The following is a 24,064-nucleotide window of genomic DNA, read 5'->3' as shown; positions in this document are numbered from 1 at the left end:
CCATCCCAGCCCTGGGGATGTAGCAGCTGTACGGGGGGGGCAGCTGGCCAGAGGTGCATCATCCCGAAGGAGAAGGCAGGAGAAAACATACCACAATAATTAAAAATATTGAAAGGATTTTTAAACCAAGTGCTCTTCCCGGGATGGGGGGGAGGTGGGAGCAGGGACAGCAGGAATGGGGGGTGGTAGTCCAGCATGCCCACGTGGCAGGGACCAGCCGACACAGCAGGGCAGGCGTCGGCAAAAATAATTTATTCCACTAAGACAAGCAGAGAATGAACAACGGTGTGGGGAGGGGGCGAGGAAAGGTGGGGAGGCCCCGGGCCACATCTCAAACAGGGGGATACAAAATGCATCTGAACCCATGACTGCTGCCCCCACCCATCAGTGTCCACTTTTTGGGGCTAAACCTTCACCCTCCTGGCCCTGCTAGTGGTTGGACCCCAATGGGCTGCTCTCCAGCACAGGACTGGCCTTCCCAGTTTGAAATCAGCCCAGTGCCAGGGAGCTTGAGGCCAGCTGGGTGCCAACGCACAAACCACCGTTCGCGTCCCAGCTCCCACACGCCCAAAAACACGGCACTATGACCTGAGAGGGGGATGCTCTGACACCTCCTTCCTCCCAAAAAGAGCCCTCTACCCCCTACCCTGGGCGAGGCAACTGCCTTGAGCAGGGCAGCTCCCGAGGGGGATGTGCCAGACCCCTCCCCGCTGTGGGACAAAACGCTGTCCCAGGGGTGTCCTGACTCAGCAGCCCGCCCACCCGGGGAAAACCCCCGGGCCCCCGACCCCTGTCAGGCCACGGGGAAGCCGGGGCGGCCTTTCCGGGCGCGGGTGCGCAGGCGGAAGAAGGTGTACATGCCCAGGAGGCACATGGAGGAGAGCAAGTAGAGGGCCACGCAGAGGCTGATGTCCAGGCGGGAGAAGCCCAAGCCGAGCACCCGCAGCCAGGGGCTCCTCCGCAGGCCCTCCCCAGCATCCTCCTCCTCCTCCCGGAGCAGGACGCCGGGGGCGCGCCGGCGCTCCCTGCCCGCCGCGGCACCGCGGCCCAGGGCGATGGTGTCCCGCTTGCTGATGCGCCGGCGCCGGCCCGCGGCCGCTCGCAGCGCCTGGCTCTTGAAGTGCTGCTCGCTGAAGGAATCCAGGTCCACGATGTCCTCGCCCCCCTCCCGCAGCTTGGGGTTCAGCCGCACGATGCTGGGGCGCCGCGGCTCGGGCGAGCCCGGGCGCCCCGGGACTCTCGCCTCTGCCTCCGTCTCCTTTTCCTCCTCGTCTGCTCTCCCCCTCTCCTCTCGCGGGCCCTCCGTGCCCAGCCTGGCCCCGGTCCCCTCCCTGGCCGCGGGGATGGGGTCGGCCTCGGCATAGTCCATGTAGATGTTGGCCGGGGAGAAGTGTGCCTTGAGGAACGTGACCACGGCCGGCTGCTCCCAGGCATGGACCCCCCGCTCCTCCTTGTGGCACTGCGGACACAGGTCCGGCGGAGGCCACTGCAGCTTGGGGAACATGGGGTCCTCGGTGTCACCTCCTGCAGGGACCGGAGCCAGCAAGGGGGTTAGAGGGGACGTGTGATACTCCCTCCCCCGGTATGAACACCCCCCGGAGAATCCAGCAGCTGGGGATGGGGACATTTGGAGGAGCCACCTCGGGAGGAAGGGTCCCTCCGTGGGCAAACAGCAGCTTTGGGAAGCTCCCTGTAAGGAGCATGTAAGATCCAGCTGCATCTCCAGGGCAGTCTGACGCTGCGTGACCAGCTGCTGTCCCCTGGGACGGGGGACAATGACAGCAGGATGTCCCCGCTGCTGCACCCTGCAGCCATTTCCCAGATCCGTCCAGGAGGAGGGACGTTCCTCCACCTCACCTCCCCTTTTCCCTCAGGAAGCCGCTCCGACTGCCCTCGTGGCAGCCCCCCTTACCCGCCAGGCGAGCGTTGACCTTGTTGTGGTGGGACCAGAGCCAGAGGACAGCCTCCTCCCTGCTGGCCACCCTGTCCATGGACTCGGCCGCCATGGCCTCGAAGTGCTCGGCGCACTCCTGGCAGCCGAAGAAGTGCCGGACGTAGCAGCGCATGGTGCTCAGCACCTCCAGGGGCAACTCTGAGGGAGGCAGAGCACGGGGGTGAGGCTGGACCCCAGTGCCACCACCACGGTCCCATGGCTGAGGTAGCAACCCCACACCCCAACTCTCTGTCTCTCGTCCCCCACGGAAACTGCCCCTGGATGAGATGAAGAAGGGGAGAAACAAACCTTTGTCCACATGCAGCATCCCTATCCATGCCAGAGCCTACCTGGGGACTCCCTCCCTGAGCCCCTGATGCCCCCAGGGACACCAATACCTTTGTCAGGACCGTTCTGGGCAGCCTGGACAGTCAGCAGATGGAAGATGGTCCAGAGCCCACAAGGGTAGCCACGGAAGTGGCGTTCACTGCCCTGGCAGCCCACCCACGTCACGTTGGTGGGGAGCACGGAGGGGTGGGAGGCCTGGTGGACAGATGGACACGGTGTGATGGGGCTGGCAGGCAATGCCAGCCTGGGGGGCAAGGGGCAGGGGTAAGGAGAGCAGGGGCTGGGGGTGCCCACGGGCATCTTACGTCTCTGTTATTCTTCATGGCCTCCTTCAAAACGGTGCGGGGCAGCTCGGGCTCTGTCCAGTTCCTCAGCCAGGCATCCAGGGTCTGCAGGTAGGTCTGCACACAGGGGCGCCCCGGGAAGTACTGCAGAGGGGGAAGAGGGCTGAGAAAAAACAGACTCCATCCTGGGAGCAGCAGGGCAGCCCACAGGCACCCCTGGCTCACCAGGACAGGCACTGGGCAGCACCAGCATCCTCTGTGCTGGAGGGCAGCGAGGTCCTGGCAAGGTTTTGGTGCCTATCTCCCAGGGGCTGGGAGCTGCAGCTTGTCCCCCCCCTGGGTGGCAAGTCCCCTGTGTGCATGTTCAGGCTCCAAACCCCAGCCCCAACTGAGGGAGGCAAAAAGCCACTCTGTCCATAAGTCTGGCAAAGCCGATTAGCAGCTGCACTTTAAAACCACTCCCGGGAGACGAGCAGCCTGGCAGCCCATGCCACCACCGGACAGACGGACAGAGGGATCGACCTGTGGGCAGGAGGAGACACCAGCACACAGAAGTGATGGAGAAGCGAAAGGAAGGAGGAGTTTGCTAAGTCTGAGCTGTTCTTCCTCCCAGGCCCATGGGGAATCACATGAGAAGAGCCAAATTTGCACGGGAATGATCTGTGACCTGACAGTTCCGCTGCACAGTGTCCCCGACTCCTTGGACAGGAGGCTTTGCTGTGCGATCCCCTGCCCCCAGGAACCACTTATTTCCACGTTTCCCCCCTCTCCTTTCCTTTAATATCTCTTGGGAATGCAAGAGTTAAGGCTGGGACCTGCTGGCTGAGCTCCCCCAGGCTGAGCCCTGGGCTGGCAATCCTGGGGACGATGCTCCGTCCTGTGGATGAGCAGGGCAATGGCAGCGCGGGCTCAGCATCCTCGGGGAAGCACCAGCACCCACCACCCACTGCTCCAGCTCATCGAGGGGAAGGTTTGCGGGGAGAATTGAAAATGGATCAAATAAAACCAGTGCTGCTCCCCACCCCAGCACACCTGTACCCACGGGCAGGGAGCTGGTGCCATGGGGGTTTATTTTCCTATCTCCGTAGTTCACATTCAAGGGAGAAAGAGCGAGGGCAATGGTTGGGGGCAAGCAGAGGAGCCACATGAAGGTCTGAGGCACGTGTTTGGAGCTGTTTCTTGGGACAGAGCAGATGGGGGTGGGAGCAAGGGGTGTCTTGCACATCAGTGAGGTCCAAACTGAGTGTGAGACCCTGGCTGACAAAGGAAGGAGCAAAGGAGGGCACGGCCCCAGTCTGCCAAGCAGCCTAGGCTGTGACAGGCACTGAGATGGAGACAGGGCCCCTGCAGGCCCGGCGGAGGAAACAGCCAGAGGCAGCAGGACTCCATCGCAGCAGGAAATTAAACTGCCCTGCTTGTGCTGGCTCAAGGCTCTCACTCACTTCAGCTCTGCCAGGCCCAACATAGAAGGAAAAAGGAGACCTTAAATTAGGCTTGTCTGGAGCCTGACTCAGAGTGGGAGTTCCTTTCCTGGACTATTATCAAAGGAGCCTGCAGATTGGCTCCCTGAGCCGAGCATCCAGATCAGAGTGACAAACCCCTGTGGCCATCTCTGACACCCCAGCAGGTGACAGCCTCTCTTCTGAAAAGACCTCCTGCCTCAACACCTCCTGCAAGTGCCGATCCCACTGCCACCAAAGCCGGCAGCACGCATCTTGTTTGAAGCACTCCAGCACCGCCTCGTAGCTCCCACTGGGACTTTGGGCTGAGTGTGGAGATCTGCAGGGACAGGGACAGCCTGACAGCAGCCATGCCGTACACTGAGCACCGGGACACAGGGCCCACACCTGGGACTGCCATGCTTCACTACCCACGAGCACTGGGACACGGTGGCCCACACTGTGTTTGCATTGCATGAACGGACAAGGAGGCACAGGCAGCTCCTCTCCCGACACGCAGAGCTCCTCACCTTCACCAGCGTGGCCACGTAGCACTTGAAGGCGGCCAGCTGGGCTCCGGCCAGCGCGGAGGCACGGGCAGCCTCCACCCGCAGCGAGTAGTGCAGCGCGGACTCCAGGTCGGCCATGTACAGCTTGGAGCTGGGGAGGGCAGCGCAACATGAGGCTCCATCAGCACCTTCATCCACACCAGGGGTTTTCCCAGGGAAGGAATGTCTCAGCCCTTCGCCCCCCCTGGCACCCCCCAGCCCCGGTGTCCCCAGCAGGGTGAGGGCTCTGACCGGTCGGCTCGCAGCGGCTGGGACGCGTGGTCGGTGTCGTTGGCGGTGCTGGCCGTGGTGTTCAGCTTGTAGGAGCCGCGGGTGATGCCCGCCAGCGTGCGCAGGTAGTAGGTGTAGAAGGAGCGTGCCTCTATGTGCCTGCCGGGAAGGAGAAGCCCTGAGTCCCTCTTCCCTCCCAAACCCGACCCCAAGGAAGGAAGCAAAAGAGAAGAAGGCTCAGCCGAGTGGGTAATTCGGGCCTGGGCAGGGAGCGCATGGTGGGCCATACTCTCCACCTGCCCACATGCACCTTGGAACAGGACTGAGCCCCAGGTAGCCATGTCATGCCACCTCCAGGCAGGTGTGGCAATGGGATGGCTCAGTCACAAGGATTTTCCCTTCTGCCAGCTCCAGCCAGGGCTGGCAATGCAGTTCAGTGCCCAGCCTCCCCTACCCAGCCATGTCTCCTTCCTGATGCGCCTTCCCACAACTACAGAGGAGCACAGAGAGATGGGCACAAGGCTGGCACCCCACCAGCATGCCCGGAGCCACCCTGCCGTGTCCCACACTCACACAGGCAGGCGGGAGAAGGAGCCGTTGCGGAGCAGCAAGTATCCCGAGGGGAAGGTGGTGACGCTGAACTTCTCCACGAGCTCCTCCTCGGTGCTCAGCACCCTCCTCACCGCAATGTTCTCGTACTGCAGCATGTCCAGGGCCACCTGCAAGCCCCGGGGTCAGATGGGGGGCAGAGGGATTCCCCAGCCCCACCAGGGATGCAGCAGAGCTGTTCAGTGCCCTGTGTAACATTTGGCACTGGCTAAGCTGTGTGCAAGCTGGGCAGGAAGGCTGCCTGAAGAGAGCTGCCCCGCCAAAGGCGCCTGGGAATTATCAGGCACCAAGGGACACAGGCTCCAAGAGAAATGGGGGATAAATGTAGCTGTACCCACCTCTCTGCCCACGAAGGAGTTGCTCTTCTCGAAGATGAGTGCCAAGTACTGGTCCTTGTTCCTCTGGAAGAAGGTACGGACCTCCTCCGCGCTGCAAGAGAGAGCAGGACGGCAGCAGGTGCCTCGGCATCAGCAGGACGCTCCGCCCTCCCACGCACGGGGAGCTCGACCCTCGCCCGCTGGCATCTGGCAGGGACTGCTGGGGCAGGCTCAGCCCCACCCAGCAGGCAATGCCTCCTGCTGCAGCTTCCAGCCTCCCTTTCTGCTCTGGTTCGCAGGCTTTGAGAAAACCCACGGGGCTTGGCCAAGGAGGTAGAAAACAAAGCACAGGCAGGGCAGGGCAGGGCAGGGGGAAGCTGCACGCTCGCCCAGGGGAAAAAACATCAATGAAGTTGAACCAGGGCTGGGGTTTTTTTGGCTAAGACATAGAGGCACCAGAATACCTGAGGCATGTGCCTGGCTCGACCATTGCTTTGGGAAATCCAAAGGCTCCTTCTCAGGACAATGCAGCAACTGTTTGCATCCAGCAAGGACAACTCAGATACCAACAAAATTGTATGCTATCAAAAAAACCCTTTTTCAGGACAGGAGAAAGCTTCTAACGCAGCCTCATTCAGCATGGCATGACACTGCCATGTCCCAAAGAATTTGGGGCCCAGGAATTGCTTGCTCTAAGTGGAGCTGATGAGCAGGTTCATTAGGAGACGCAACAATATGGCCCCATCTCATTTGGGCGATGGAAATGGCTCTGCCCTGGCCAGGTCATCTGTGTCTCCCTGGAACGTGCATGATGCAGCAGCTGCTGCTTGCTCATTTTGGGTTCAGGATTTCCCCAGAAACCTGCTCCCCATGGGACAGAGGCCATCCTGGCCTCCTGCTGCCCCTACCTTGCTGGCTCCAGCGGAGGACAGGCGGGTGGCCAGGCATCTTGGCTCTGCTCGAGGTTGGTGATGATGGCATGGCGCAGATCCTCAACGGTGGCACTGGGATCTGCAGGGGGACACGACACCAAGGGGTCGGTCCTGGGGAAGCCGATCCCAGGGGCCGAGCCGAGGGAAGCTGCCTGGAGCTGCCACCTCAGAGCTCCCAGATATTCCAGCGTGTGGGAGGTGTGGGCAGCAGGGCCGTTCACATCTGGGGTAAAAAACCCCATGGCTCTGAATACTCACTGGTAATCCTTATCCCATCCTCTGGCTTCTTGCTAAAAGCTCTGAAGAACTGAAAGGGAAAAAAACACAAGGGGAAACTGGAGTGAGTGTTTGGAGTGGGACATGAGGAAGTGCAACCCAGCAGGCTGAGGCTCCCTGTAGATCAGCTCTGCCTCAGTTTCCCCACAACACTGCAGAATGCCAGCTGACATCAGCCAGCACAGAGGAAGCTTCCAGCTGTGGCCCCATCTTTCGGGGCACCCCCAGAGGGGAGGGATGCAGGCACGGGCTGGGAGCCATGTCTGGCCAAGGGCTGAGCACTGGCAGGCAATGGAGCAGGTGTCTCTAGGGAGGCAGCTGGAACCTTCCCAGTCCTGCAAACCAGTCTCCCTGCCCCAGAGCTCTGACAAAGCAGAAAATAGGGGGTTTTCCCACTCCCAGCCTCCCAAAGTGGCTCCAGTAGCCAGGGTAGAGCCAGAGCAGCTACACCAGGTTGCATAAGCCAGGTGTTTGCTTTGCAGGCTGGGCTGGGAGCTGGGGCTGTTTGCAAAAGGTGCTTGGCAGGGACAGGATGTGAAGCAAGTGACTTCTTGGCACGGCCACATCAGCACACCTCCCAGCCCCGGGAGATGTTTCCATCAGTGTCCCAGGGCAGTGCTCGATAAGACCCCAGGGTAGGGCTGGGGCCAAGCCAACCTGCCTGGAAAACCCCAAATCTGACCCCACCTGGAGCTGGGCCTGTAAACTGGGACTGAGGGCATGTCTGATAAAACCCTTATCGCTACCCATTCCATCTCAAGGCAATCCTGGTTTTAACTGCTGCCTGTAGCACCTGGAGCACTTTTGCTTCACTGCTCGTGCTGGAGCAAGGCTCTGTTTGCAGCGGGAGGTTCTGCAGAGCAGTGTGTTGACACAGCTAAAGGGCTGGGCACAGGCCCAGCAGGAGGGATGGCTCCTTGCCAGCCACCGCAGGAGGCTCCCAGGAGATGCAACCTCCCGCAGCACCCCTGTGCCCTCCTCCAAAACCTGCGCCTGCAACCTCCCTCTGCCCTCAAACAGCCTTTCCCAAGGGTTTCCAACCCAGGATTCAGATTCTCCCTCATCCTAGCAGAGATCCAGCCTCCATGTTTCGCCACAAAGCAGCATTTTGGTTTCCCCTCCTCCTCGTTGCTCCATCACCCAGCAGTTGCACTGGGCGCAGCCAGGACACAGCACTGTTTTGGGTGAAACAGCTCTGGCCTGCAGAGCCCCAAGGGGAGTATTTTGGTGCAATAGCCCTGTTAGTCCAATTGAGCAAGAGAGGGACAGGCCAAAAAGCAAAGCACAGTGAAACCCAGCAAGCAGCTGGCACAGGCAGTCTCACCTTCATGGTGGGGAAGCCGGTTATCCCGAAATCAGAGCACACTTGCTGGTTGTCCTCGTCGGCACAGTCAATGGCCGCCAGGATCACTGCAGGCCTCCACTCTGTGGGGACAGAGGGTGAGGTCAGCATAGCTCAGCACCCCCACAGCCCCAAAAACCGCCCTCCTCCCCACAGCTGCCTGCAGCAGAGACAGGAGGGATCTCCTGCTGTGCCAGTGGCAGAGACCCTCCTGTCCCAAACTGCTGCTTGCCCCTCGCAGGGCAGCGACCAATGGTTTCCAAGCCTGAACACCCGGGGCTGTGGTCCGTCCTGGTGTGTGGTGCCCTACTTTCCGGGCAGCAGGAGCACAGGGAAAGCCGTGTGAGGCGGGAGCTGGCTTTGCACGCCCTGCCCTGCCAGCGCCAGAGCACAGGCAGCTCTGCCCAATGCCGCCTGCCTGGCTGGTTCTGCCTGTCCAACCTCTGCCCCAGCTCCCGGGAAGAGGACACCAGGAGAAGGGGAGGGATGGCTAACCGCAGCTCGGGGAGAGCAAGGAACACGGGCTCTGGCTTGTCTCACCCCACACCAAGGGCACAGCTGATAACCAAGAGGGAACAACCCAAAACCAGCAGCCAGGCCAGGGCACTGCAGCAGAGCCCGCCCAGGTTCTGAGCACCCACTCCCCATTTGTGACTCCCCACCATCTCCCCAGTGAAGAGCAGCGGGTCCCTGGGGTAAAACAGATGAACAAAAGAGGGCATGGAGGCATTTTAAACAGCAGGCTCTGAAAACCAGCAGGAAAATGGAGAATAAAGCTCTGAAATGGCTTCTTTTTAGCGTAAAGGACACAAGCTGGAGAATGTCCAGCCTGTCCTTAGAGTGAGACAGGGAGGGACATGGCACTGGCACGCAGATGGAGCCTGTGCTGCCCCAGGTGTAAGCATGCTGGAGGCAGGGACACACCACCCCGTGTCTCAGGAGACGGGACAGGTGAGCTGCTTCCCACCGCCCTGGCACTCGTGGCACAGGAGGGCTGGTGACAAGCCCTGCTGCAGGGAGGAGGCACGCTCCTGGACTCAGCGGCACGTGGTGCCCGCGGCTCACCCTGGCATCCTCCCCGTCCAGCCCACTCCTACGAGAATCCAGCCGTGGGAATGGCAGCGAGGACGCTGCGCAGCACGGGGGCGGCTTCCCCGCCCTGCCTCCACGGGCACACCATCGGCGCTCCGGCCTCCGGAGCGGGGAGCCCTCTCTGGAGAGGGGCCAGGAGAGCCGGCATTCCCCCGCGGGGCCCGGGCACACGCACCCCATTCCTCACATCCTGCCCGTCGGGGAGCTCTGACGGCATCCCCAGGGAGGGACGGCATCCCCTCGGAGGGACGGACGGGATGCCCGCCCGGCCGGCCCCCTGACTCACCCGGCACCGCCGCGCTGTATCAATTAGCGCAATAACAGGGAGAAGCACCCCGGGATGCCGGGGGAGGCAGGATGAGTCCCGGCACGAGGACGAGGGGCCCAGCAGCGGGGTGTGCGGGTCCCCAGGCACGGCTGGCACCAGCCAGGCCAGGCATCAAGGTCAAAGCTGGGAACAAACCAGCTGGGATCAGCGCCCAGCAACCTGCCGTCCCCATCCCTGCAGGCACCGGGAGGAGCGGGGCTGCGGGGTGGTCTGGGGGGCAGTGGGACCCCCTATGCCTGGGGCAGGCTCCACCTGAGCGTCTCCCTACCAAAGCGGGTCCAGGGATACTGCTAAGCCAGGCCTGGATATCGGGGGGAGGGGGGGGAAACCTGGACAGCGGCAGGGAGCTGGGCCTTCCCAGCAGGCTGACAATCCAGGGAGGCTGGAGCTGGGCCGCAGGGGGGTTTTGGGGAGCTGAAGGAGGGCAGGGCAGAGCGGACAGAGGGACGGTGGTGGGAAGGGCACAGAGAGGATGCAGGGATGCTGACGGGGACGAGGATGCAGGGAGGATTCAAGAATGTGGGCGGAGAGGAGAAGGACGACGGGGCAAGGACGCAGGAGGGATGCCAGGATGCTCCTGGAGGGGAAGTGGGACGTCCCCTGCGCAGGGGCACAGGGAAGAGAATTTAGGGGTGCTGACGGGTGAACAGACAGAGACGCAGGGGGCATTTAAGGGCGCAGGGGCAGAGATACGGGGATTAAACGGCGTGCTGATGGAAGAGGACAGAGACACGGATAAGGGGTGGGGGCTAAAAAGGTCAAGGGCACAGGGAGGGATGGGGCCGCCGATGGGGCGGGCAGGCGGGGATGGGGAGAAGCGGGGACAGCGGGGCCGGGGACTCACCGCGGATGTCGTGGGCCAGGGCCCGCCATGTGGGCGCGAAGTGGATGCAGTGCCCGCACCAGGAGGCGAAGAACTCGACGGCCCAGGCGCTGGTGGAGCCCAGCAGCCGCCCCTCCGCCCCCGGCCCCAGCAGCTCCAGGGGGTCAGCGGCCGAGTAGAGGCGGCCGGGCCGCGCCGCGGGCACCCGGAGCAGCAGGAGAAGCAGCAGGAGGAGCAGCAGGAGCGGCGGGAGAGCCGCCGGGCCCCCGCGACCCCCGGCGCGGAGCCGCCGCCACATCGCCCGCCAGGCCGCCCGCGCCGCCGCCGCCGCCGCCTTTAGCGCCCGGAGTCGCCGGAGCGCCGCCCCCGGGGCGGGGCCGGGGCGGGGACAGCGCGGGGAACCCCCGCCCCGGGAGGGGCACGAACACCCCACAGCCCCCACAGCCCCCCCGGCCCCCCCCCCCCAGCCCCCCCGGCCCCCCCCCCGAGAGCCCCCGGCCCCTCTCGGCGCCCCCCTATCACGGGGAGGGGGCCCAGTACTCCCCTCCCCGCCCTTTGCTGCAGTGTTGCCCTTCCGTGAGGGGACAAATGGCATAAAATGATACAGTTCTGATAAAGTGAGGGCTGCCCAGGGAGGCGGTGGAGTCACCGTCCCTGGAGGTGTTTAAGGAAAGTGTGGATGTGGCACTGAGTGCCGTGGCCTGGTTGACAAGGGGGTGTTGGGTCACAGGCCGGACTTGACGATCGCAGCGGTCTTTTCCAACCTAAATGAACCTGTGATTCTGCAATGGCGAAGGCAGCTGATTCAGCCCCAAAACGCACGTTGCCACCATCATGGGCACCCTGAGGGTAGTGCCCTGGTCAGATGCCCTGACATCAGCCAGCGTCACTGGGCGCCACCTGGACATCCTGTGGAATGGGGACCCTGGAGACATCCCTGCCCTCTCCCCAACCCTGCCAGGGATGCCCAGCAAGGATATCCAGTGACACACACAAAATCCAGCTCTACATCTAAAAAAAGCAGCCTTCCATCCCCAGTGGCCCCTTCAATGGAATGTCTTCAAACTGAGACTTAGATTAGATATTAGAAATATCATCACCTGTGAGGGTGGTGAGGCCCTGGCACAGGCTGACCAGAGAAGTTGTGGATGCCCCATCCCTGGAAATGTTCAGGGCCAGCCTGGATGGGACTTGGAGCAACTTGGTCTAGGGGAAGGGTTGGCAGGATGATGGAACCAGAGGTCCTTTAAGGTCCTTTCCAACCCCGACCATTCCAGGACTCTGTGATTCCACCCTCGAGGCCAGGCCCAGCCGTGCCTTTGCTCACGCACACACCCGCGTCACCGGCTCCCAGACGGAAGGTGCCCGTTGCTCAGTGCCCCGGGGCAGAGCCAGGCGCTGCCAGGGTGGACACAGCCCCAAAATCCAGCCCTCTGCTCCCTCCCCAGCCCCTGAGGCCAGGGAGCCTCTGGCACTGGGGGTGCCCCATGGCTGCTGAGGGCTTGGTGCTTGCTCTGTCCCCAGGAAGGCCATTATCCATGCTGGGCCCCACCTAGGCATTTCAGGCGGACTCACCATGCTAGAAAAACAAGCCTGCCAGAGCCCAGGCTCGACAGGGCAGCGGAGGGCAGGGGCTCCCCACGGGGCACGGCTCCGGGAAACAACGGGGCTCCCTGACACAGCCCGGCCTGGGGGGACACAGCATGCTGGACACAACCCATGGGATCGCTCCTACCCGCCTTCTGCGGGTCCAGGCTGATGGGAATGGGGCAGAAGATGGTCTGCTCCAGCCCTGCCAGCTGTAATTAAGTCCTTAAGGGATTATCACACCTCGTTGTCTAACCAGGAGGGAGAGAGACACAGCCCAGCCTGTGCAAGGCAGCTCTGAAAGTTGGTCCCTCACTGACGGAGACCTTGCCAGGACTTGTCCTCATCCAGTTGGTGACTGAAACACAAAAATCTCCGTGTGCAGGGACATCACCACCGTTACCTCACCTTGGGCTAAAGCCTTATTTTAAGGGCTCATCAGCTTGATTAGGTTATCAAGGCAAAGGAGAGGTGCTCAGCGCCAGCGTAATTGCCAGCATCCTCCCCATCCAGCTCACCCCTTCCTCCCAGGCAGCCCAAATTCCTTGAATCCTTTTTTAGATGCAAAAGCAGCACCTAGCACCAAGGCGGAGGGGCAGGAGCCCACACCCCGGGGCTCCGGCTCCTTTGGAGGTGAGCCATGCCATTGCTCATCCCCTGAGCCCTGGGGTGGGGATGCTCCTGCTTCCTGCTGCCCCGGGAACAGCCGGGGTGCTGCCGACGACCCTACTGCCCAGCTGGCACGTCCCATCCCCAAGGCTCCCCAGCAAATAGCCTCCTTCAGCAGCAGGGTGTGGAGTTTTCCAGGCACAGACTTGTCCCAAAATCCTTTCTTTTCCTTTGAATGCTGCTGCAAAGCAAGAGATGAGGCTTTTCTTCTACCTCAGACTGGGAAGAGACGTATTTTCATTGCAGAACACCTTGAGACAGGGCATGGGAAGACAAAGGTGGAGCAGAGGCTTTGAAACAACCCTTTTTAAGTTGGATTTGAAAGCGACTAAGATGAATTAATAGCAATCAAGAAGCAGTAGAAGTCTGGGGAGGTTTTAGAAATGCCCTCCCGGTGCTTTCTGCCTTTTTGTCCTCTCTGGCTGCTATGGAACCTGCAGGCAGCAAAACCAGGGGACAGGTGCTGGGTGACTCTGGATGCCGGGCTGCTGAGCCCCAGCAGCCCTAAAGCTCAGCTTTAGGCTCCACGGCACATTTAGGGACCTGCTTGGTTTTCACAGCAAAGCCTTCAGCGCCCACCTGGGCATCATTAACTTTGGGGAGAGCTGTGCTTCACACTCCGTAGCACGGCCATGGGCTTAGGATGACCACAGAGATTCCTGTGCTGCACAGTCTCTGTGGCTTTAGTTCATTAAGCTCATCAGCCCTGAAATCTCCTTTCCCAGACTAACACCCAGCAGGAATCTCCTTGAAGTCAGTGAGGCGTGGGCAACATCAACAGGCTGAGAACCTCAAAGGCGGCCACGATCTCACCAAAATCATTTAAGCCCTGCAGAACTTGTTTCGTGCACCCAAAATGGATCATTTTCAGACACAAAGCTACTCAGATCACCTCTGTCCTGGGTTAGCGAGGAGACAAGGAAAGAGTGGTTGGATTTTATGTGTTCAGCCCTTGAAGTGATGGAAAGGACTACATTTCAGAAAGCAGAGAGAGGCTTTTATTAGCCTCTCATTTTTAGCAGCATAAATCTGTCTACAAAATGTTCAAAATGGCCAGGCAAGCAGACCCAGGGTCTTCTCACTTCCCTTTAGTTGTGTAGGTTCAGGGCCAAGGAGATCCTGAAATGGACTTTCTTCCTTGAAATTGAAGAACACGTTCTTACCTAATTGTGTGATTCCAGGAACTGACTCCAAGGAAAACACGCAACCAGTGCAAGACTCATGATACAATCATGGCAACCCCGTCACTGGCATTTTGGAGGCCATTCTGAGAGGTTTGCATCCAACTCCCCTGCAAGCGCCTTGGAAATACCAGCTGCAGAGGAGGCTCAACAGTTTTCCTCTCTCCAGACTTCACAAGATGATGAACTCAAGGAAGCCCTCCTTGACCTGCAGCACAGCACTGCGTAAAGCATGCTCCTTCTGTGAATAAAAGGAAAAGCCTCATTTCCCTCAGAGAGCGAATGAAAATTGTGCCACCTGCCACCTCCCCGACATTCCAATCCAGGTGGCACTTCTTCCTCGGTGGCACAAGTCGCACCTCAGCTGACACATGGCTTCAGACAAGACCTTTGGCAGCGTCTGTGCCACAAACCTGCCAGCTTTGCTGAGACAGGGAATAACACCCCGAGTGGATGTGCTTCCCACACTCTGCATTGCCTCTGCCAGGCTGACACCTGTGAAGACCAGGACAGCCCCTGGAAGCCCCCACTGGCAGCTGGGAATTGCTGACTCCATGAGACAGGCTTGGTCGGAAATCGTTGATTTCTACCTTCCAAGCCCAACCAGCCTGTAATAACAAGAGGCACAAAAGCAAATCCGGGGTGCATTCTCAGGATGTGATGAATGTGATCACGTAGTTTGCGTCTGCAAAGAGAATACAGCAGCACCAAGCTCCTGCTATTCACCCTCTGCTGATTCATCCCTGCTCCAAAGGATGGCAGCCTCGCTGCCCTTGCTCTTTTCAGAGGAACCCAGGGAGACCAGGAGGAACTGGCCCTGTCATTGGTATGTCTGGGTAGGAAACGTTTTACCTGCAAATTTCAGATCTACTAACAGTCATAAATGATTGCCATGACCCAGGTTGCACAGAGCAGATATTTTCCAGTCCAGCTCATGTTCCCAGCTTTAAGGAGCAGATTGGAGGAGGCCACACCGCCCAGATTTGCCACATCATTATTTGGCAGGTGGTTTAATTGCAGTGCATGAAACTGAGAATACCACAGGGATGACAACTGAGCACTCCTCTCTTGCTGTGACAGTAGTCCTGCAACGTAAGCAAGGTCTCGCCAACCAAGGACTGCTGTGCCCAATCACAGGTTCACTGAGCAGCACTGGCTCCATCGGTCCACAGAGCAACGCAGCCGGGCACAGACACTGGACCAGGCTCCTTGCCGAGCTTCTCAAGCCAAGCCACGTGAACAGTGGGATCTCCTGCAGCCTCCTTTATTTTGCTGGAATCAAATCAAATCAAATCTGAGGCACCCCACCCCCGAACTGGTGTTAACTCCACCTCCAGCAAATTCTCAGACAAAATCTGAGTTTGAGTCAGTCTAGACTTCATGCAAGAGGAAGCCACTGGAAACCTGCATCAGGGAGGGAACACAGGGAGGAGACACAGGAGGTCTTGTACAGGTGGAGCAAAGGGCTGGAAAACTGGGGCCAAGAAAAACATTCAGAGCAGGAGCTAACCCCCTGCTCCAGGCCATCCTCACACAGCACACTTGGCAGGCAAAAGTAGGCATCTGTGCTTCAAGAGCCCACTCTGTGCCCCTGAACCTGCCCAACCATCACCCTCCTAAAAAGAGCCCCTCTATTCTCCTCCTCTTCCCCAAATTTCTGCAGGATCTTATTCAGGAGGAGGCAGGAAGGTGCAGGGCTGGGGCTATGGGTTTTGTTTGCTCCAGTTTCCAGGTCTCACAGGGTGCCTTTCCCTCCCCCACAGGACCGGCATCCCAGAGAGTGCCCTACGCTTTCAAACTCCATTACATCTCATCTGCATTCCTGCCAGGCAATGGCCCATGCTCCGGGCTGGGTGCCAGCAGCTGGGCAGCCCCCCTCCTCTCCTCCCTGCACTCTGAAGAGCTGCTGGCGTTCGGCAGCTCCCCACCAGCTCCTTTTCTTCCGAGGGCTGTGTTAATGAGAGCCCGGACACTGCAGAAGCCCTTGTGCTAGGCAGGGCACAGGACGTCTGGAGCAGAGTCAACATTTCAAGTGCTCCAGTGCTCTGCCAGGCATTTTAGGACGTGGGATGGCTGCAGCTGGCACCACGTGCCCAGGGAGGCACCCGGGAGTGGGCTGTACCTGGGAAGGGAGGCACCGAACAGTCCCACTCAATCCAGTGTACCATCGGGAAGGTGGCTGCCTGCCATTGCCCAGCCCAGGAGTTTCACCAGGTCCACAGGTGAAATGGCTGTCAGAGGCAAGCGTGCTCCGAGGGTTCTGGGAAGAGTTGCACAAACACCACTGGTAGAAAGTCAGTGACAAAGTGAAGCAACGTAGACTTGCAAATGAGGAAATGAGAGCCTTCATCACGCTGATTGCTGGGCATCCTGGGCAAGGACAGCAGGAGCAATGCAGCAGTTTGCTGCGTCACCCGCCGGAGCGCCTTGGCAGCATTCCCACCGCTTGAGCCGTTTTTAAAGGAAGCCTCTTCTTCAGCCAGAACAGCACAGATCAGGTTTTTTTTTCAAAGTGAAATGCACTCTAGGCCCCTTCCAGGGATGGATGCAAGTAGACTATTGTCCAAAAACACAGGACTTGAGGAGTAAGATCGCTGCGGGGTGAGGAAAGGCACGACATGGATGCTCTCCCGCTGCTCACTAATGAGCACACAGAGGCTGCAGCACCGCTCAGCCTCGGCCCTTTGGACATCCGAGGACCCACCGCTGCGTCTGGCCGGCTCTACCGCCGAGCCCAGAGGGCTGTGGCATCCTCCTGTGTGTCCGAGGGCTGCAGATGGTGTTCCCAGCACGCTCTGCTGGGGACCAGTCCTACTGCACACTGCCACTGCGGGACTGCAGCAGAGCAGCTTCCATAATGGAAACCTGAACGCAGCAAGTCCTCCTCCAGGATGAGGTACTCTGCCAAGGAAAAGCAAAGAACAAATAACTGCAATGGTTTAGTTCACACAGGGCTCCACCCACTTAATGCAAACACGCCTCCCAGGCAGGTGAGGAGTTGACTGTCACAGTGTCCTCCAAGCTGGAAAGACCAGTGCTGGGTTTTGTCCAGGGTCTGCAGTAAACGGAAAGCAAAGCCTTTTCTGCTGGGCTGTACATTAATAAAAGGCACCAAAACACAGCAGAGGTGCTGGAGCAGGAGTGGCCACAGGCACGGAGGAGGCTCAGTGAACACCTGTGCTCCCCGGCTCACACCTTCACGCTGCCACTCCATCGCCACGTGCCCACTCCTGTGGCTTGGCACTGCGGGGGCTCGGCCGTCCTCTTACAGGGCCTTTCATGTGCTAAAGTGATTCGGGCTTTTTTGTGCTGGAAAGGAAACAGCAAAGATTCAGAAAAGTTCCACCAATACATAAAGCTTCCAGGGAGCAATGTTTGCCCCTTGGTGAGGAAGGGATTGGTGCTGCTAACAGAAGCCCTACAGAGCTGTACCAATTTAGGAGCCTAATTGAGGGATATAAAACAAGACTGAGGCTCTGAAGAATTTAATTCCAAAACTGTTGTTTAACACAAAAATGTTTTAAACCATGAGTTTTTAAAACATATTTTAAATAAATGTGTGCAAGGAGTAGTTTTCCCCCCCAGTGAACTCCTGCAATGATTGCTCAATGCTATTTTCTGTTTTTATCAACAGTCAGCTTTAACAATAAGGACATTCTAATAAGGTTATGGTTATAATTAAGGCAACTCTAATGGGATTTTGTAGACTGTGATTGGCATCCCAAGTACAGCATCAGACAGAAAGAGGAACGTACAAGGGACAAATCTCCAGGACACCTTCAGAATTAGCAACTGCTTGGGTAATTATAAAGCTCCATTTTATAAAAACCAGGAAACAAGATTAATTTATAAATCAGTTTATTTACAGATTTTGTTCTCTTAAAGTACATTTCAGTTACCAAAGATATTTACACTGGTGTACACAGGGACCACCCTGGTTATTTTACAGTTCTTAATTACAAAAAAACCTCCCTAACTCCTCCACATCCTTGGGTCTGTCTACTGTGTAAAGCTGCTGTGGATGTGAACATGAGCTGAAACTGGCCCAAACCCCACGTTACCAGGTTATTTACACACACACAGTAAACGGGTTTCTTTTCAGCATCTCCACAACACAGTACACTGGGAGACCGAGCCTCCCAAAAGGTGGCTTTGCAAATGTGTATCAAAAGGCTCCGCAAAATCAAGGAAAAAAACCTAGTAAATGCAGGTTAATTACAGTATTCCTTTTCCATCTGTATATAATTTTGCATTTAACGCTTAAATTACAAATAAGTTCAATAGTTTGCTTTTCTCCATTTTAGTTGGTTTGTAAACACTTCAGATGCACTAAATACCTTGTAAGATTCAACTGTTTGTCTGCTGAAAAGTACTTTGTTTTCCTAATATTCTTAAGGTAGCAAAGAGATACGAAAGTGGGAACTGCACACAGTTCCTTGCAGAATAGTCATTTAAAAGGTCTCTGTCACTGTGCTACTGAAGGTCTTCTGCAGGTACACACTTATTCAAGTATTGCAAAAAGCTAAGGCCACTTTTTCAAGAAAGGAAAGGGAACAAGATGGGATTTTTCAATCCCTCATTCCACCTTGTGAGCAACAAGCCTTTTCTGAAAGGCAGACATACTGATATTCCAGGGCTCGGCTCACAGAGCGTCCTGCTGCTAGAGAGGTACTCGCACTCCATGTTCCCACATGCCTGGGCTTTCCCACCTGCCTCTGAGATCCTTCCAAAGATGGAAAAGATGGAACAGTATGTCCCCAGTGATGACAGCGCTGCCCCAAACAGCTCACGGGTCTCAGCAAAATGTCCCAGCCTTGAATCTTCTTATGTGGTTACACCGAGATGCAGGACGCAGAAATATCATCTTGTTCTTACAAAGGGAAGGTTGGGGGAAAAGCAGAGAATTCAGCCTGTTTGTGGGACCCCAGGCTTCCCCATATCTCCTCACTACCAGCCCAACCCAGTCTGAACCTTGCTTCACCGCAGTAATCATCAGTCCACAAGTACTCAACCCACTCGAGGTTTTGAACATACACTCAACTCAAAGCAACTCACCACACGTGAGGTATTGAGAAGGTAATTCACGTACGTTCAAGTCATTTTAGGGTTGCTCCTAGCAAGGATTGCTACCAAAAAAAATCAGTGATGTCTGCAAAGGAACAAAGCCATTACTTAGACACAGCTTCCTTCTATCCAAACAGCTGTTAAAAATAGTTAGTGCTTCTGTGGAGGGTGCTACAGCCAGAAGACGACAGGCACACGATCTCCAAAGCACCCCGATACCTTGTCAGGCCCGACCGCACAACCTCCTCCCTGCTGCTGGACAGACCAGAAACACCCCATGAGCCCCTCAGAACACCAAAAAGCCACGGGGATGCAGGACAACCTTCTCAACACTGGCTACAGTATCTACAGAACAGAACCTAACCTGATGCTCCAGGTACAAACCTACTCTGCAGGTTTCTGTCTTCTTTCCGTAATTGCTACCTATAAAAATAGCAATCCTTGCTACTGAGAGAGATACACCCAGGAAAGGGAATCTGAGGTGGTGACCCAATCAGTGACACCATGCTGGTTAAATCTAGCAGCTTTAGTTTGCTTCTCTCTTAAGCATCCAAGGGTTTCCTGGTTCAGCATCATGACATTTTACATGAACAAATGAATCACTTGAGAAAAAAAGCTGATCAATGCTCCACCAAGACCATTTGACTTCCAGCCAGCCAGAAGGGCCACTACTGCGGGACAGACATGCATATGCCCACTGGAGGTGTCCCTGTCCACCATTACCTCCTCCTTGTTCTTCCACTCATAGAGCTCCCACGGATATGGCTCACCACTAACTCGCAAGTGAGGTGCTGGCAACACGACATCTGAGAATCTGCACGGACCTCTGGCAAATCCAACATTTCCCAGTACTGTCCCTGAAGAATTACCAGCTGTGTGCAAAATGCAAATATTCCAATGATAGCTTTCAAAAAATCCCAAACAATGAACAACCCAACCAAAAAAAAAGGTGGAAAAGAGAAACCAAACTGGAGCAGTAGCAGAGGTATGCACAGCAGGAAGCCCAAGAACCAAGCAGATCAATGAAACAGCTGAGATCTCCCCACCGTGCCTGTTGTGGGCTGCAGCATCTTTGGGGGGCACCTCTGAGGGCTTCAAAGTGTCTGTCTACACTCCATACACTCCAGTGCCTGGAAAATCTGACTTTCCTCTGGGTCTCGTCCCAGGTTTGCAAACAGGGACATCCACTATTAAGGCATGAACGTTTGACCCCAGACTGTCCATGCTCCTCCAAGAAAAACACAAGAGCAGGAGGAACAGGTCAGGAATCAGCACTCAGCAGAATGACACTGCAGATGAATCCAGCACCAAATCAACCACATAACATGGTGTAGAAGTTCTGGGAAAGGAAGGGAACAGAAAGAGCTGGGAATTTTCATGCAATTTTTCAGCTCAGCCCCCTGAACTCTCCATCGTCTCTGAACCAGGTGCTTCGGTTTTCAAACTCCACTCCTAGTCCTGTCTTTGCATCCCACCCTTGGTCACTGAGGTTTGGTTCTTCCTACCTTCACCGCCCTCGTATCTGCCTCACGAAGCTGGAGGTTTTGTGCAAAGAATATGGGGCTCTGGAAGTTTCCAAACCAGATGCTCTCTCAAGTTTGTCTGTCTCAAAACACAGGACAGTGCAGCCAACTGCACAGGACACTCTCCTGCAATCCATTTAATAAATTATCTGAAAATAAATAAAAAATCCACAAGCACAAAACATGCAGACAGTCAAGCACCAGACACCGCTTTCTTTGGTGAATACACTCTGTTCTCTAAACTGTTCAAGTAACAGCTTCTCCAATTCATTAGGTGACAGTAAGGGAGAAAGCTGAGGAATTGAAGGCCAAATTTTTGTGAGGAAATATTTTCCACTCCTGCATGTCTCGTGCCTGAGAAAATCCTGAGTATCCATTATCTGGGAGCAGCTGCTGCTCCGGGAAGAGAAGTGCTACACGGTAGGAGGAAAGTTGTCCATGGGCTCATCTTTCACACTTGACAGTAGGTGGGCTTTATCTTGCTCCACCTCGGAGCAAAGCAGCAAGAATTCTTTACTTATAGGCAGGAAGCAACATCATCTAATTTCCCTGGACTGGGCCGGCACCATGCTTGGTACCACATCACAGAAGAAAGATGAAAACCAGCTTCACAGAGAAGTGAATTAAATGGGCTCTGAAGCAGAAGGAACTGATGCACATTGTTAGGGCTGCAGGAGAAGAGGTGTTACCATTGTAACACTGTTCAGTATGGTAAAGTCTCTGTTTATGACCAAAACCTGACCAAACTGTTGCTTCTCCAAATTACTCACATTTCTAAAAGACAAGCTGAGTACTGATGGCTGACCACCATTCCAGCAAAACAGCCAATATCCCAACTTAACCCAACCCGTTCAAGGAACAAGCCGAATGTGTCAGAGCCCCAGGCCGGGGCCCCAGGCAGCCGCCGACAGTTATGCGACATAACTGCATTGGCACATGAACAGTCTTGAGCACTCCTCAAAGCAGCCTCAAAGCGAGGGATCAGCTTGTTCCAAACAATAAATCCGGTGCGAGGTCTCGGCAGCCAGTTCAGGTTCTTTTCATCCCATCTGAACCGCCTGGGAACCCCGCGCGTGGAAGTCCAGCCGCAGCACGTGCAGGGAGGAGAGCAGCTCAGGAGTCAGAGAGGCCCGTGACTCCGTGGTTGGCACCTCTGAGCCCACTTCAGCCCTGTCAGACAAGCAGCAGCCTCCGCTGTTTCTCGTTTATCTGGTTCAGTACATCAACGGTGTCTCTGATTAAGGCCTCGAAGATCCCGTCTGCCAACTGCATCTTTACACACAGTTCATCCTCGTCGTAGTTCACCCATTGCGCTTCTTCCTCGTGGAGTTCCTGCACCTTGGAGGGTAGAAAGGCAATACAAACATTACAATTCTGTTGCTTTAAAATAATATTGCCTGCAAAGTTCCAGAAAGAGTCCAAAGCAGAGTGTATCTGCCAACAACATATCTGTCTTTGTAAGAGATTACAGGAAACGCTTGGAATAGCAAAACAAACACGGATCTGTTTGAACCAGACTATTTCACTGTATGAATGAATGTTTTCTACTTTTCACTGTAGCATCCATTTTAAAGGCTTTCATATTCCTGCACAAGTTTTTCACTTGAAAGGACTCAGCTAATGGGATATTCTTGGCCAACAGCAGAATCTCTATTAATTAATTAGTCCCTAATTATGTATTTGCAAGAAGCTGATTCCATGAGGCTTAAACTGGTAAGAAATAATGCAAAGGGCTTGAACAGGGGAGGGAGAAAAAGAAAAGATTTCACTGCAGTTCAGTTTATAATATAATAAGAAAACTCCAAGGAAACAACTAACTTCCAATTCTGCATAGGAAGACAAAATGCTTGCATGTTTTGTAAGACAGCATTACAACTCATTTGCACAGAATACTTCACACTCCGCTGGATTTGACAGCATTACTACAAATGGAATTTTGTACCAGTATATTCGAAGAGTACTTATTTCCTTCTATTACTAAACTGTTGACAAAGAAAATCCTCTTTATTGCTCACTGACAAATAGGTGGTTTAGTATCAGACTGAAATGTGTAATTTCATTCAGTAAATCAAGTCTTATTGAGAGTATCTCCACACTGGACATCTTCCGTTAAACTTATTAACAATTTGTCTTACTGACCATTTCAGTATTACAGACAAACCTTAACACAGCTCAAATTTTTTAGAAAAGAATGAATGAGTGCAAACATCACTCATATTTACAATGACAAAGAAAACCTGTTGAAAGCTCTGTCTCTGCTCAGCTTCAGCAGAAACCCTCTTTGCCCATAAATGTTACACTCTGAATTCGAAATACATTTACACTGTACAAGTGGGGCAGACACCTACACACTGCCAAACTAAGGTTAAACATACTGAAAAATCCACTAACCCAGGATCAGTGTGTAATAGCGTTGTTTTCTGGGACAGGACATGAACTATAGCCCCAACATACTCTCTTCCTTTTGCCTGAAGCTAAACCTCCCAGAAACTGGTCTGTTTTGAAGCTGACAGCTGCTGTGGCACAATGATGATTCAATAACCCCAGCAGTGTGAAGCCCAAGAAGAGGCTGCTATGGGAACCCCAGGGAACCAGCACTGCTGCAGGGTTTGCAGCCATTCATAAAGCCCCAGTTAGACACGGGGCTTCAGGCTGACAGCTCCTTTCTCCCTCTCTTAAGAGAGCTTGGGGAGAGGGGCAGGGATCTCATCCTGCAAACAGCTTTGGAAGAGTCACGCTGCCTGCTTACAAATGTGTGCTACCACAGGCAGCGCCTCTTTCCCACACTGCTGTCAAGGATGAGGCATTAATGGCTTCATTAGGCTTGTTACTAATAAGGAAGAAGCAGCACTCTTTGCAATCAAACTTTGAAGGAGTGTTGTAGGTGAAAAATAATTTAAATGTAAGCCTAACAAGTGGTAGATAATTGCGTGTGGGTTTGTGTGCGGGTGAATGTCTGAAAGAGACTCCTGAACTCTCACACAGAAATGTGCTGCCTGCAACCTGTATGTGCTGGTTGTAAATTCTGATAAAGTAAACAGCAGCATGTCCCAAATCCTCCCACCAATAAAGAGGCGTAAGATAGAAGCAGCAATTTGCAGACTGATCATGTCTTGTATGTCTGCTTCATAGACTATTTAGATAAGGAAAATAAAGAGACAGGGGCCATGAAAAGAAGAGGTGATGCTGAAAAAGGATTCCCTAAAAGCAGAAGTGGTTTGGGAAAAAAAACGGGGGGGGGGGGAAGGGGGCTTCCCCCCAAAGGGGGAAGGTGAAGATGGCTGCTGCAGGAAAGATCCTGGAAATGGTGGAAGATGCTGAAGATGAAGGGGGTGGGTGGAGACAAATGCCAGGGGATGCCCAGGGACCTTGACCAATGACTGACGGGATTTTCTGCCCCACCCTCCCAGGCCAGCAGCAACTCCACTGCTGGAAAGTGAAGTCAAGACTTAGTGAAGGTAACACTGGGGGTCGGGGGAAGCGAGTGAGTAAAATAATCAAGCAGGTTAAGAGCTCTGATCTCACTGGCCTTGAACAA

At 55.6% G+C, this 24,064-nt stretch overlaps 2 protein-coding genes across 11 annotated transcripts in view; both read right to left on the bottom strand.

Annotated features, from left to right (window-relative positions):
• Nucleotides 1-237: 237 nt before the first annotated feature.
• On the bottom strand, nt 238-10,810 carry QSOX1 (quiescin sulfhydryl oxidase 1). The gene is made up of 12 exons (XM_042033895.1): nt 10,524-10,810; nt 8,242-8,342; nt 6,900-6,948; nt 6,618-6,720; nt 5,731-5,821; nt 5,357-5,502; nt 4,805-4,942; nt 4,535-4,664; nt 2,587-2,709; nt 2,332-2,476; nt 1,913-2,092; nt 238-1,524 (listed from the first exon to the last, which is right to left on the bottom strand). Exons 1-12 carry the CDS (start codon nt 10,798-10,800, stop codon nt 794-796), a joined length of 2,214 nt encoding a protein of 737 aa, XP_041889829.1. The 5' UTR covers nt 10,801-10,810; the 3' UTR covers nt 238-793.
• A 6,970-nt stretch (nt 10,811-17,780) lies between these two features.
• The window catches only part of CEP350 (centrosomal protein 350), a 72,718-nt gene continuing 66,434 nt past the window's right edge, over nt 17,781-24,064 (bottom strand). For all 10 annotated transcript variants that reach the window (XM_042033931.1, XM_042033927.1, XM_042033935.1 and 7 more), the window contains one exon: nt 17,781-21,864. In XM_042033931.1, the coding sequence (XP_041889865.1) occupies nt 21,700-21,864 (165 nt within the window). In that variant the 3' untranslated portion in view covers nt 17,781-21,699. The remainder of the gene's footprint in view (nt 21,865-24,064) is intronic.

This window comes from Corvus kubaryi, unplaced genomic scaffold, assembly GCF_017639235.1.
Source record: "Corvus kubaryi isolate FWS band 111438036 unplaced genomic scaffold, C.kubaryi_AGA036_p1.0 37361, whole genome shotgun sequence".
NCBI classification, from domain to species: Eukaryota; Metazoa; Chordata; class Aves; order Passeriformes; family Corvidae; genus Corvus; species Corvus kubaryi.
Note: the sequence above shows the minus strand (reverse complement) of the source record. Positions and strands in the feature narration are given on the sequence as shown.